Genomic DNA, 14,863 nt, shown 5'->3' on the forward strand with positions numbered 1-14,863 from the left:
TGCCCTGACCTTCCAGACAAGTACAGTGATTGTGTGTCCTTGGCAAAAGACTTAGTACACTGAGATACAGGTTGGGGGTCTTTTTCTTGCTTGTTTAAACTCTACTGAACTTACTTTCCATCCTTAGTTAGTCAGTCCCCAGATTTTTTTGACCTTCAGACACTTTCGCAAGACACATTAAAAAACCCTTCTTTGCTATTCTACCTTTCCGTAACTTTCTGCATCATTATTGGGCAGGGGTCTAGATATATATATAAGAGTCACCATTCTTAGCAGCTGATAGCCATTCTGCTGTTGTCACTCTTGAAAAGTTGTATGAATGTGGAATCATACCATATCCAGTGAGGTTGGGGTGGGAGAGTACACCCTAAGAAGGGAAAGTATTTCCATTGGTGTGCCTCGCTTGTTACTGGTTAATATAATAATATCTACAGAAACTTCTGACACTCAAACAGCATGCAAAAAATAACAAATGAGCATTGTGAAGAAAGTGTTGCATTTTCCTAGGTGGTGGAGAACCTTTTGCCTGTGGGACGTGTCTTTCTTGCAAAGCCTTCCCAGCTGGTCTGCCTCTCTCTTTCTAGGCATTGCTCCCTCTTTCCAGCCGCTGCGCTATTTCCCTCCAGTTAGCAGAGCAGCGCTGTTAGGGATGCATTGTGAGGAAAGGAGACATAAATCTCCCCTCCCTAAAATCTCCCTTGGCTGATAAGTAGGAAACAGTGATGCAACTGCCTAAGAAGGGAGGGAGGCACTGCTTTTTCAGTGTGTAGTAATGGAGACAAAGGTGTGTGTGTATGTGGGTGTATATGAATGTAAGTAAGTAAGTAAGTAAGTAAGTAAGTAAGTAAGTATTTAAGTAATTAAGTAGGGTGTATCCTTACATACTTTGGTCTCACCCACTGTTGGTATGTGGCCCTGGGGTCACTTCCCCCTGAGGCAGTGCAGCCCTTAAGGGGAGGTGGAGGGGATAGGACAGGTATGGAACATTACCATCCCTGGTATGGAACATTACTCTTTCACTATCTGGGGAATACTCTGTACACAAATAGATATGTGACTTTAAGGAAGTGAATTAGGAGACCCTACCACAATCTTTAGGGACACGGGTGGCGCTGTGGGTTAAACCACAGAGCCTAGCGCTTGCCGATCAGAAGGTTGGTGGTTCAAATCCCCTCGACGGGGTGAGCTCCCATTGCTCGGTCTCTGCTCCTGCCAACCTAGCAGTTTGAAAGCACGTCAAAGTGCAAGTAGATAAATAGGTACCGCTCCGGCGGGAAGGTAAACGGCGTTTCTGTGCGCTGCTCTGGTTCGCCAGAAGCGGCTTAGTCATGCTGGCCACATGACCCGGAAGCTGTACACCGGCTCCCTTGGCCAGTAAAAGCGAGATGAGTGCCACAACCCCAGAGTCGGCCACGACTGGACTTAATGGTCAGGGGTCCCTTTACCTTTTTACCACATTCTTTGCCACAAAGAAAACATAAGTGGTGACCTTTTTGCACGCGTCAAATTGATGCCTGACCACAAGCCTGCGGGTCCTTTTGGACCTGGAAGAGGGCGGAACAGGGCAAGGTGGACTTATGTCTGCTCCACTGGTGCTCATGGAAGCCAGGAATGGAACGCCTATGCAAAATGGTCGCAGCCTGTGTCCAAACGTGCTATTTGCAACATGAAGTTTTTCATATGAAAAGGTGATGGCTGAAAGGACTGGAGTAAATTTATACAATATATGAAAGAGCATTGTAAACATCTGAAAACGTTTGTAGGTTTGAGTTAAAATATTTTGTAATGTTAATATTGGGAGCTGGTTTACAATTAATAAGGTAAATTTTATTAAGATAAAAAGAAGGTAAATAGGTGGTTATAGAAATGCTAAGATGTAAGTGAATATTTATGAAAGCCAGAGAGTGGGATGGGGGGAAGTCGAAGCTCAGTTTGAGCAATGTTTTTGGTGATGAGATTATTTAATGGATTGTGATTATGGTAAAATGTAAACTTAATAGAAAATATTATTAAAAAAAGAAAAGGTGATGGCTGAAAATATTCCAAAAATATTGTGAAAATATTATACATATTAAAATGTAAATCTGCATCACTAAGTGTCATAGTACAGGTGCGAAACATTTCCATCAGAAATTTCTATTTTGGGGAAATAACATTTTTTTCCAGTTAACATTTTTATATGTTCTCTGTAGAGTTTAGAATATTGAGCTAAATGTACTAGATGCCATGTTCTGTTTTGGAGATTTAATTATTCTACTGCCACATGTTCCAGCTAACTGATTTGATTTCATAACTTTTCCCTCAGATAATTGAAACTGAAAATATGATGGATCGGATTGTGAATGGCTTGTCTGAATCTAGCATCAAGGTGCGCTTAGCTGCAGTCAGGTATGAAGTTACCTTATGTGAGTAGACTTACATCCAGGGTGCTTTGCCTTGCTATTTTTCACTTCATTATCTAGGAAATACATTGATTTTAAAACACTTAAAACTACAAATCCACAATAACTATGGCTTGAAAAGCAAGATGAATTAATGTTCAGATAATTATCAGTAATTTTTGCATTATTACCTTTTCTGTAAACATTTCTCACAAGGTTATCTGAGGAATGAAAATTATCTTCGAAGTTGGTTGGCTTCAGCACTAAACTTGTTGAAGTACTGTAGTATGGAAGAAGTGGACTTTCTTGCCCTTTCTTCTCTCTGTCTGCCACTCAAAAAGCCTTTCTTAAGGGTTGAGGGACCTGGCTGTAGTGGGTGAAAGGAAGGGGGAATTCCTGAAAATTGGGTGGCAATGGCTTCTGAAAACTGAGTTACTGCTGGTAAAAGTTGTCTCTCTCCTCACCCCATTGAACAGGGATCCTCTGAACCTTGGAAAAGGCTTCCTTGTAATTAATACTACATTTTTTCTTTTGCAGATGTTTGCACAGTTTGTCACGATCCGTGCAGCAGCTCCGAACTAGTTTCCAAGACCATGCTGTATGGAAACCTTTAATGAAGGTATGTGTATGCTTGAAAAATAATTGTGTTTATTCTTTATTATATAAGTTGACAGCTTCAGAAGGGCTCACTGTCAACTGATTGACACTGACAGCAAGCCTTGATTGCCACTGAACAATCAGGAGTGTACTTTACTAGGATATTATGAAATAAAGGTCGGCGGTTTGAATCCCCGCAACGGGGTGAGCTCCCATTGCTCGGTCCCTGCTCCTGCCAACCTAGCAGTTCGAAAGCACGTCAGAGTGCAAGTAGATAAATAGGTACTGCTCCGGCGGGAAGGTAAATGGCGTTTCCGTGTGCCAGAAGCGGCTTAGTCATGCTGGCCACATGACCCAGAAGCTGTACGCCGGCTCCCTTGGCCAATAAAGCGAGATGAGCGCTGCAACCCCAGAGTCGGTCACGACTGGACCTAATGGTCAGGGGTAACTTTACCTTATGAAACAATAAAAATGCAATATATAAAACCAGGTAAAACAGTTCTGAAAAAGTAGTCAGAGACTGCCTGCAAATCAAAGCATCCTTCTGAGAAAGCCTATAGAAATAGCTTTTCTGCATTGGATGAGATCTGGATAATGTCAGAGCCTGTGTAACTCAAATTGGCAGTGGGGTCCATAAAACAGTGCTTTTCTACACTGCCATCATGGAATAAGCCACCAGTGCGTGTGTCACCACAAGGAGGGCTCCAATGCATGACCACAGTGAAGGGGGAGGTATATTGCAGGGGTGGGTGGGAATGATCTCTCCGATAATGCTGGTCCTAAGTTGTTTAAAGCTTTATACACTAGCAGTAAAACTTTAAATTTGACCTAGTAACATGCTAGCAGCACGTTCAGGTCTTTTAACTGATATTAATTTGTTGATGGAAGTCAACCCTGGCCTGGCCACAAGGGCACTGCCACGTTCTGTGGTAGCTGCAGTTTTCAGACCAAATGTAAGGGCAGGCCCACATAGAACACATGGTTACCAGTGCATGGACTGCTGCTGCCAAGCTATCCCTGTCCGGGAATGGTCATAACTGATGCATCAGCCAAAGCTAGTAAAAAGACATCCTGGTCACCGAGGCTATTTGAGCCTCCAATGACAATAATAGATCAAGGAGTTCAGTATTCCCAGACTAACATACCTGAATATTCAGGTGAGGTGCAGCCCTATCCAAAACAGATAACTTACCTGTATTTTGGGCAGTGGAACTATGCACTTGCAAGTCCCCCATCTCCAGCTTCAGGTGAGGTGCAGCCCACAACCGGGTCTAGACTCTGCACTATAATAATAATAATAGTGTTGTTTTCCTTCCATCTCTCCTTAGGTTTTACAGAATGCTCCAGATGAAATCTTAGTGGTAGCATCTTCCACTCTATGCAATCTTCTCTTGGAATTTTCTCCAAGCAAAGAGGTTTGTTTTTTTTTAACCAGAAAAATATATTGGTGTTATGTTCTTTTTATGACATAAAAAGTGTGTCCTGAATCAACAGGCACTGGACTGATGTGGATAGAGTTCTTTCTTGGGATTTGAAGTCTTTGTGGTCCTTTCCAGTTTTGATTTCCAACTGTAGAAGTATTTTTTCTCAAAGCCCTGATTTACCAGGCTGTTCAGCACCTGGAATAATGCTGCTAAATATAATTTAATGGATGATATGGCACTGCTCGCATGTAGGACCCTGGCAGAGACACATGCCCGACTGGCACGTTCTCTCCCTCCTGGTCGGTCGTTCAGGAGCTTCAAAAGCTTTCTCCAGACTGAACATCACAGCAACGGATGTCAAGAGGCATCAGCATTCTTTGGAACCAGCAGAGTATTAGCAGTCTGTGTAACAAACTCAGCAGCACAGCATTTTGGCTAATTACAGTGGTGCCCCGCAAGACGAATGCCTCGCAAGACGGAAAACCCGCTAGACGAAAGGGTTTTCCGTTTTGGAGGTGCTTCGCAGGACGAATTTCTCTATGGGCTTGCTTCGCAAGACGAAAATGTCTTTCGATTCCTGGGGTTTTTTTTCCACTCCCCACCCCCTTTTTCTAAGGCACTAAGCTGCTAATAGCCTTTTAGCAGCTAATCCGCTAATCCCTTAAGCCTTTAATAGCCGCTAAACCGCTAATAGCGCTAATCCGCTAATGGGCTTGCTTCGCAAGACGAAAAAACCGCTAGACGAAGAGACTCACGGAACGGATTCTTTTCGTCTTGCGAGGCACCACTGTACTTTATTTACATATAATACACTTGGAGCATTCTGACTTAGCTCCTTTCTCTTTCTCATCAGACAGCAAAGAGAGAGAACAAAGAACAATAGTCCCACATCACGGAAACACAGTAAACCAAACATCCTGTCTCCGTCACTTCCCACGCTGTGGAATGAAAACATACACCGTCATGTGATAAAACAATCCCATGACTGCAAACACGAAGCAAGAATCCTAACAGTTCTCTGGTAGTCTACCCACCTGCTTCAGCTACATTTATATCATGAGTGATATCCATCATTAGCCATACTCTTCACAGGCCCATCAAAATAAATGAACTTAAAGTCACTTAAATTTATTTCAATTAATCTACTCTTAGCACAACTTAGTTGGTTATCACCCCATAGTGGTACCTCGGGTTACAGATGCTTCAGGTTATAGACTCTGCTAACCCAGAAATAGTACCTTGTGTTAAGAACTTTGCTTCAGGATGAGAACAGAAATCGCACGGCGGCAGCGGGAGGCTCCATTAGCTAAAGTGGCACGTCAGGTTAAGAACAATTTCAGGTCAAGAACAGACCTCCAGAACAAATTTAAGTTCTTAACCTGAGGTACCACTGTATTTCTAAGCTGTGTGATAAATCTTCAAACTGCAAGTAAACAACTTAAAAACCAGTGTGCATTTTATGGATTGGCACCTAAAAGTAGCAGAATTGTATATGCATGTATGGCAAATTTATAACTGAGTTATAAAAAATGATTGTGGTTTTGTTTGTTTTGTTTTTGTCCTGATAGCCTATTTTAGAATCAGGAGCCATAGAACTTCTCTGTAGTTTAACCCAGAGCGACAATCTTGCCTTGAGGGTGAATGGAGTTTGGGCTTTAATGGTAAGAATTAATGTTAATCCGATAGCTATGGCTGCACCCTGTTTCCTTTCCCCAAGATGACACCACAATTATATTGAAAATGGGATCAGTGGGAAAATCTTAAACTAAAAGTCTTGTTGAGCCCTAGGGTGTTTTCAAGGATATGGAGAAACTTGCTTGCTGTTCCTTGTACATTCCTTGTGCATTATAATTGTTTCTATGTATGTAGCAGATTGCAACAGTCTTTGTAATGAAATTGTGTCCTTTTGTGGAAAAAAATGGGATGATTATTTTTTATCTATTGTCTTTAGAATATGGCATTTCAAGCAGAACAGAAGATCAAAGCAGACATCTTACGAGGCTTGAGTACAGAGCAATTATTCCAGTTACTCTCCGATTCTGATGTAAATGTACTAATGAAGACATTGGGACTACTTAGAAATCTTTTGTCTACTCGCCCGGTAAGTAAAATAATGAAACAGCATTTTGATATTTATTTTTTTAAAGTATTAGTGGACAGTTCCTTTAAATTGATATCACTTATATGGTTACATACACCTGGCACTGGAGTGAGGTCACAGCACTCACCTTCACCACAGCTTGAGAATAGTTCTTGATCAACCTACAATATAAAGAAAGCCATGGCAATGACTAGAGCAAAGTGTTTCCTAAATCCCTAGTACCACATCCTCTGAGCCTTGTGGAGTAAAAGCTTCCTCAGCTGAAAGTAATAAACAGAGGCATCATTCTTGCGAGATGCAGTATTTTGTGAATCAGGCTGTAAAGACAAATATCTTTATCTTTAAAGGAAGTCAATCTTTGACTTGTTGCATATCCATGGTAGAGACTGTGGAAATATTGGTAGAATGCTGAAAAATAGCACAAATTGTTGTTGAACTGGTACGTGATCTTAATTGACACACCAAATTACACATGATTATTGCTCATTTGGATCATTCGTGGAATGTTGGTGTTGAGAGGGATCTTAAAAGTACAGTAGTTAAACAGAAAAATTATTTTTAGGTATGGGAATAAAAATTCCCACAGGCTATTATCCAGATTAGTTTTAAAACTTTGTAAGCAATGAGCTGGATTCAACCAAATACTTGTCTTAGCAGGAGCCAGCACGATGAATCTTACTAGCACAGCTGAGCTTTCCCTCTCTCGGTTCCACCTCCTCCCCACCCCACACCCCCTGGTTCTTGGAGGGTCAGGAGAACCCCTAGAGCAGCACACGGGGGATGAAGACAGGAGACTGCTCCATCAGGAAAACAGAAATGCTTGCCTTGAGGAATTGATCTCCTTGGCTATACTTAGAATGGCACCCAATACCTCCAGATCTGACTAATTGGATTGTGAGAAATTTTATTCTTTAAACGAAGTGCAACTTAAACTTTAGGAATGGCATTCTGAACTTTACTCAGAGTAGACTTGTTGAAATTAATGGCTGTTACTTAGTCATGATCATTTCAGTGGGTCTGCTGAATAAATTTTTTTTGTGTACCACCTTTATATATCCCTTTTAAAGTCATCTCCTTTAACCTAAAAAAACTCATTGGCTTCTAGAAAGCTGTTCTGTGTAATGATCCCACTTTTAAATTTGACCAGTTTCTAGGAGAAGTTTCTAATTCCTTTGATTTGTTAAATGTACTTTGTAGGATTTGTTTGACGGTAGAGGGATGTGGTTTTCCAGCATTATTAACATTTCCTTAGGACAATCCTTGCCAAATACACTAACTGCAGCCTCCGGATCAAGCACGAGGGAAGCCCAGCCTCGAGTGCATGTGCAATAAGAACTCTGTTATGGCGTGTGTGTTTTTTGTAAAAAAATAAAAATAGTAATTTGTCTGACTTTAAAAAAACTGGTTATTTGCTAATGCTATATTTTGAAACTTGGCAGCACATAGATCAGATAATAAGTACTCATGGGAAGCAAATCATGCAAGCAGTGACCCTCATTTTGGAAGGAGAGCACAATGTAGAAGTCAAAGAACAGGTATGCATTGTTTGTATTGATCATACATATATAACATAATAGGCAGGATGGTGTATACCTTTGTTGAATAAAGAAATATTATGTCTAGAAAACCTGGATTTGGTGAGCATTCTAAGGATGTTTGCACAAATCTTACTGGTAGCTTCCTGACATGCGGACCTCGAAGGTGAAGATTTAAGGGTTCTGAAGAGTTCCTCATCCTTCTTAAGAAAAAAAATATCCAGCAGGCAAAATTTCTAAAACTGACATACATGTTGCCAGGGAAATGTTGAGACAGCAGAAGGAAATAAGCAGGTTGATGCTTTTAGCTCGCTGGGGCAGGAAGTTAAGAAAGAAAGCAGTGTGCTAATAAACCTAGTAAAAATAACAAAACTCTGCAGTGATTTATAGAGCTATAGGGAGAGATGTGAGGAAGGAGGGAGGCCTGAGGCAAGCCCTGATGATAGTTGCAAGGAACAAAGGGACAGGGAGCAAGTTCCCTCTCTCCCTTTTCGCCCTGAACCCATTGTGGGGGCTGGCAAGGGGTCTCTGGAGGAGGTGTAAAATAGTGTGCTCGCCCCAGGACAAGATCTCACACTAAGTTACTTTTAGGAACACTGTGTGGCCTCAGTTAAGTAACTACTGAAACTGTCATTATAACTTTGCAATTGACTGCTTTTTCAAGGCCTTTTATTGTTGTCCTCCCCTTTCCCCCCTCCAGACGTTATGTATACTTGCCAACATAGCAGATGGAACAACAGCTAAAGAACTTATTATGACAAATGATGACATCTTGCAAAAAATAAAATATTACATGGTATGTAATTTCATTGAACAGGCGTTTCTGCCATATACAAAATCCTTTGCGTAGGGGCCACAACTCAGGGTTACCTTCTGTATGTGATCTAACATAATCAATGGCATCTCCCATCTAAAAGGTTCTCCGATAGTACTTGAAAGCACTATCTGAGACTGGATAGCTGCTGCTGGTTCAAATAGTGATTCGGGTAGCTGGGTCTGACATACTACAAGGCAGCTTCATATGTTCAGTTAAAAAGGTGGGTTTTCTACCTTTTTAATAGTTCAGAGTGAAATACTGATTTTCTTTGTGGCTCTCATTTAGTTGCACAATAGGAACTTAACAGCTGTCTGCAGAATTTTCCATAGCACAAGATGCACCCTCTTAATAATGTCTTCCCTCCTCTTAAAGGGCAGTAGTACCCTCCTTACGCTGTGAATGTTGTTTCTGATTGCTTGAAGGGTGGTAATTTTGAGAGAAACAACACATTTTTAAACATTTAATTCTAATATAGAAACCCCTTTCTGTTCATGCTTAGAGTCATTCGAATGCTAAACTTCAGCTGGCTGCCATGTTTTGTGTATCTAATCTTATATGGAATGAAGAAGAAGGTAAAATATACTTATCTGTGTTGTCCCTAAAATGTTTTTCAAACCTTGTATATTACTTCCAGAGGTGTAGGGAAACCCCTTGAAAGACTCTTAATTTCACAGGGGGGGGGGGAGCCCCCAATTTAGCCTATGTAAGATGAAACAAAGATAGGCTGTTTAGCATGTGGAATTCATTTTCATCTCAGTATAGAGATGAGTAGATTAAAAGAAAGGTAAAGTGAACAACCATATTCACCTTCCCTCGATACCAAGGGAAGTTATGAAGACATACTGACTGGGGAAAAATTAAAGTAATGTGGAAATGCCTGTAGCTAAATTATGACTGAAACATGAAACATCTTGAGGTGAAGAAATCAAGATGTTGAGTCATATTTGCACTGTCTTCAAAAAAATGGAAGTGTTGCAAAGCAGCCATTCATGTTAAGATTTTCATCAGGGCCATCAAATGCTGCATACAAGCAGAGGCTGATTTGCAGCATTCTTTCTGATATAAATCTGCTGACAGGAGTATGTAGCACTAAGTAGTTCCATTGCATTGTATCCAGTGCGGCAGTTGTGCACAGAGCAAACTTCCCTTTCCTCTTCTCGGTGCTGCAGAGCGAGGAGGAGAGGAAGGGAAGGTCCTTTTGCATAGATAGAACTATACTCATGAAGGGTTAGATACAGCACAATATTGAGATCCACATATGAAAGCATTGCAATAGAGTTTATATACACCACTATGCAATTGATAATTTGAACCACTCATTTGGGGTTTTTTTTATAACAAAGTCTTCAAGAGAACCTGTGCATCAGCAAATCAATATCAGCAGAATATCAACATAAAAAATCAAAATTGTTTTAGATTACCAGCACATGTAATGTATTATGTTCCTGTCTTGCTCTTCTATGTATCTGTGCTAGGAATGCTCACATTAAGTCACATATAAGACACATTAGTTAAATATAGGAAATGCTTTCTACAGAATTATTGTATAGTTGAATTTGGACATTGTAGTATTATTGGCTTGAATTTTTTTTGTTAAATAGGAATTATCAAGAATTATCCTTTATTATTACATTAGCAATGATCATATATGCCAAATACTGGAGATTAGAAAAAAAATACCTAAATTAGAAGCATGGAATAGCTATTGTTTATTGGAAGAGTAAAATGCATTTCTATTTCTTAAATTTTTTATATTACACCTTCCTCCAAGAAGCTGTTGATCACTTATTTCATTTACTGTAATCAACTGTCAAGTGTGTATGGAAATTAATAATATTGTAAGTTTCTAATTCTCAAAGTCAGTAAACTGCAACTGCAAAATGTACAATCCTCCTAGTTGGCCCAGTGGCACAGATCTGGTTTACCTCCTTTGGAAGGGAGTTTCAGAAATAAGGGGCTGCCACTAGAAGGTCCTGCATTCTAGTACTGATTTGCCTAATTGATGGTGACATTAAAGAAGGTCCTCATCTCCTAATCCTCATTCACATAGTGAACACATGGGATAAGATACTGCATTTTTGTGTGTGCATGTGGGAGCTGGAGCTAAGTGGTATTCTGGCTGTAAGAATTCTTTACATAGGATTGTATTACATTCCTTGCAGCTTTTTAGTTGTTCTTGACAAACCGCATGGAACATATCATTAACAATATGCAGTGTTTTTGTCTTAGGTTCCCAAGACCGTCAGGATAAACTCAGAGATATTGGAATAGTAGATATTCTACACAAATTGAGTCAGTCATCAGATCCAAATCTTTGTGATAAGTAAGTATAAAACTATTCCAAAACCAAATTTTATGGTGTTTGGTAACTTTTAAAACTCATTGCAGTGGTCTATGTAGATAAGATTAGATACTTGGACTTGACTGTGCAGAGCTTTTAGTGAAAATGTGCTTCTTGTAAATGGGATATTGTTATTGTTTATTTTCCTGCAAACCTTAGAGTTGCCCCTTGTCTTTCAAAAATAGTTTAATCAACAGGTCTGAAATATCACAGGAGATTTAACTTTGATTTCATACCCTACAGGGACAAGTTCTCCATGGGAGTTTGGGCTTTTCCTCTTTCAAACAAAGGCTGAAATTTATATACCTTTCTGGCATGTCTTTATGCCTCCACAAACTGAAAATGGGCAGTGCAAATTATTAAAGGGCGATCTAAAAGCCTGCTTTATTGGAAGTATCCCTTTCTATTATTCCTCTATTTATCATATTTAACGTTGGATTCCTAAAGCAGTCACTTGCTTGAAATACTATTGGGATTCTTGGTTTATAGTTGTTTATTTCAATCCAAAACAAACTTTTAAGGAAACAGATAATTTTTTGGACAAGCCATTAGAGAATTTCAGAAGAAATGTTGATTAATTTTGTGAGAAACTTCATTGACTCAGTTTTCCACTACTGCAGTTGGCTATTTGCGTAGCGCCACTGTTAAAGATCCTGTATTTTATAAGTGTGCTTTTGTCATCCCAGTGGCTGACGGGTGTTTTTCCTTACAGGGCAAAGACAGCACTCCAGCAGTACCTTGCATGATCAAAGACAAGTCGAACTGTCCGTACAACTCTCAAAGCTATATAATAAGGAATAACGGGAAATAGCCGCACCTAATTCCTTATCTTTTGCACAAGGCACCTTGGGCTGCATTTCTCTCAGGTGCAGGGAGCTGCTTGGCAGGAGCAGTTTAAGTGATCAGGTCTCCAATGCACTTGAGGACTTTTTTGAGGTAGTTCCTTTACTCAGAGGACTCTTCTGGGATTATTTTCCTGAGCTACCTGAACTCTACTAGAACAATCAGTCATCTTTTTTCCTTTGGGCCTACAATTTTCTGCTTATACCACAGCCAGTTGTGGCTGTGTCTGGGTGGGTGTGATACCTCAGAGCTTTTGTTTTCCTTTTTGTGTTTTTTCTACAGATTTTCAAGGGTTAACCATTCTTTGCTGTATGAAAACTTTAAAGAATTATATACGATTTGAATTGAAATGTTATTTAAAAAGTTTTGTCCCATGAAGTTTATTTTGATCAGATGAATGTTTTTAAGTAAAATATATGCATTTGTTAAACCTCAGCTTAATGTACCTGTACTTCCTCTTTTGAAACAAAATGAAGTGACATCTAGATGACTGGTAGCACATGTAATGTGACTAACGCTAGCCTCCTACTGCCGTGTGTTACTAGCGCCAGCTCCCTGGACTTGGGAAAGCAAAATTCAGAGAACCCAAGGTGGAGCCTTAAGTACACTTGACACCAAGGTTGAATTTGTGGAAATCATACCTGCTGGGTTACCCAGCAAGAAAAATACAGTCCCCGTGCCAGTGCCATTGCTGCCTCAGAGAAATTACACTTGTTAAAAAAGCTCTGCGTTGTTCTTAGATGACTTGAAGCTGTGATGGTAGATTGATTAAAGTAAAAAACAACAACTGGCGGCTGCTGTTTGAAACCGTGCAGTGATGAACGTGAGAGGACAACCCCACAGAAGATCTGGGTGAAAAACAGACACCAAATCTTTTTACTTTTTTATTTTTCCAGAAGTGCATGATGATGGGACAAAACGCTTCCTCCAGCAAAAGTACAAAATGATTAGTAGGATGTTTTCAATTCTGCAAAAATGCTTACTATCTTTTTCAGGCCTCTTGGTTCACCAGTAAGTTTTCTGTGGGCTCAGTCCAAAGTTTTTTTTCATGTCAAGGGACAAGAGAACCAGTCAGAGGCTAATCTCATTTCACTCACCAGCTTTGGTCATCCCAAACTTTTATTTATAATTAATAACTAGGCACATCACATTTATAGTCAAAGCAAAGGTTAGAGTTTGGGCTTCTGGCTTGGGAAGGTTAATAAACTGAAAGGAGGCTACAAAACAAAACCAGAATTTTTATATGTGTTTAATGTATTGCTTTACTCTGAAAGGCAAGTAATAGTGATTTCAGGGATAGTAGTAAGTGATGCCATTTCTCAGTGTCATTGCTACAAGCTTGTTGGGGTTGGACTTCTGCAGGTCTGCACGGTGTGTGCCTACCTGCCAACTAGTACCTCAGAAATAAAGCCTTATTTAAGTCATTAACGTGATTGTAGCCTTAATAATACTGAGAAAAATCACTTCCTTGTCGGGTTTGTCCAAAGCCACTCCCTAGAAATAAAGGGGTGGGAAGAAGGGAAGGCTCCCTTAGCCTGGCTGCTGCTTTTGCACTCTGGATTATTATTACACCTGCACTTCCGATATTGCTGTCATGCCTCCATCACTCATATGCATATCCATTTACTTTGAAATATAGATATGCCTAAAACTGTGTTGAATACAGCTGAGATGTGCAAATTTTCATCTTCACACTTGAAGGTTGCTTTTTAATAGTGTGGCCCGATATGTGCGAGAAGGATATAAACTATGCTAAGACAATCTGGGTAATGTTGGGGAAAGGTGGGTGAAATATTAGGATGGTAGGTGATAATGAAGTGGCATTTTGCACTCAGTGAAGCATTGTGAATACTTTTTTGATGTTGCTATAAATATGTACAAATAGAAAACACTGTAAATAAAAAATGACCTTTTACTGGAGAACATATTTAAAATGACTTGGCCCTATTGATATGGTTTTTTTCCTGACTTGAAGGAAAGATTACAGTCTTAGGAAAGGCAGTCAAACTCAGCTATGCACTTAGTCTCTTAGACAACTATTCTAAGGATAACTAGCTTCATCTCAAATTCTTCTAAATGTCATGATGTTCGGGGTCATAAAACTACAAGTTGACACACAGAGTGAAAATTATTGCTTTTTACTTTAAATGCTTTGTTTATAGTTGCTGAGAAACTAGGACTCACAATTATGTAAATCTCTTCATGATTTGGGGTGGCGAAATGCTTTGAATGCTTGGGGAGTGCTGTAATATAGGACAGAGTTAAAAAAACAAAGTTTTATTCATGTCGCAAAGCTGTTCATATTCTTTCTCGGTGCCTTTTTTGGGGGGGTACGCATACCCTAAACATTTTGTGAATCTTTGCACTTTTGTCCATTTACTGTATTTATTTTTCCCTATTTGAACTATAAAATGGTGATTTTCCTGAGTCAAAATGAGAGTACCCCTAAACAATTCTTTTAGAAAAAAAGCACTGCTCATTCTGTTCCGATCCACACTACACCTTCTCTGGTGTATTCCCCCCCATTTACCTCTTGCAGACATCCAAGCTGTTTCTCCTCAGCTTTGCAAAACTTACAGATGAGCTAAGCTTTGTGAATATGTATGATAATTCAAGACCCGATAATCATTTTATTAAGGAAAACATTTTTATTTGAAGAATCTTAGGAACTTGAAGTGACCCCAAAATTTTCTGGTCCACCACTTACACCCCAGGCTGCTCGAGCCATTATATTTATTCCAACTCGACTGAACACATATTAAAGGTAAAGGACCTCTGACAGTTACGTCCAGTCGTAGACGACTCTGGGGTTGCAGCACTCATC

At 39.8% G+C, this 14,863-nt stretch overlaps 1 protein-coding gene across 4 annotated transcripts in view; it reads left to right on the forward strand.

The window, feature by feature from the left end:
- Nucleotides 1-13,966, forward strand: part of ARMC8 (armadillo repeat containing 8) — a 52,672-nt gene extending 38,706 nt beyond the window's left edge. For all 4 annotated transcript variants that reach the window (XM_083443271.1, XM_083443272.1, XM_083443273.1 and 1 more), the window contains 10 exons: nucleotides 2,306-2,388; nucleotides 2,919-3,000; nucleotides 4,307-4,393; nucleotides 5,971-6,063; nucleotides 6,354-6,503; nucleotides 7,943-8,038; nucleotides 8,739-8,834; nucleotides 9,355-9,427; nucleotides 11,085-11,178; nucleotides 11,909-13,966. In XM_083443271.1, coding sequence (XP_083299397.1) covers nucleotides 2,306-2,388; nucleotides 2,919-3,000; nucleotides 4,307-4,393; nucleotides 5,971-6,063; nucleotides 6,354-6,503; nucleotides 7,943-8,038; nucleotides 8,739-8,834; nucleotides 9,355-9,427; nucleotides 11,085-11,178; nucleotides 11,909-11,942 — 888 coding nt within the window. In that variant the 3' untranslated portion in view covers nucleotides 11,943-13,966. The remainder of the gene's footprint in view (nucleotides 1-2,305; nucleotides 2,389-2,918; nucleotides 3,001-4,306; nucleotides 4,394-5,970; nucleotides 6,064-6,353; nucleotides 6,504-7,942; nucleotides 8,039-8,738; nucleotides 8,835-9,354; nucleotides 9,428-11,084; nucleotides 11,179-11,908) is intronic.
- The last annotated feature ends 897 nt before the right edge of the window (nucleotides 13,967-14,863 follow it).

The sequence above is a fragment of the Podarcis tiliguerta genome (assembly GCF_965153285.1).
Source record: "Podarcis tiliguerta genome assembly, chromosome: 5".
Taxonomy (NCBI): domain Eukaryota; kingdom Metazoa; phylum Chordata; class Lepidosauria; order Squamata; family Lacertidae; genus Podarcis; species Podarcis tiliguerta.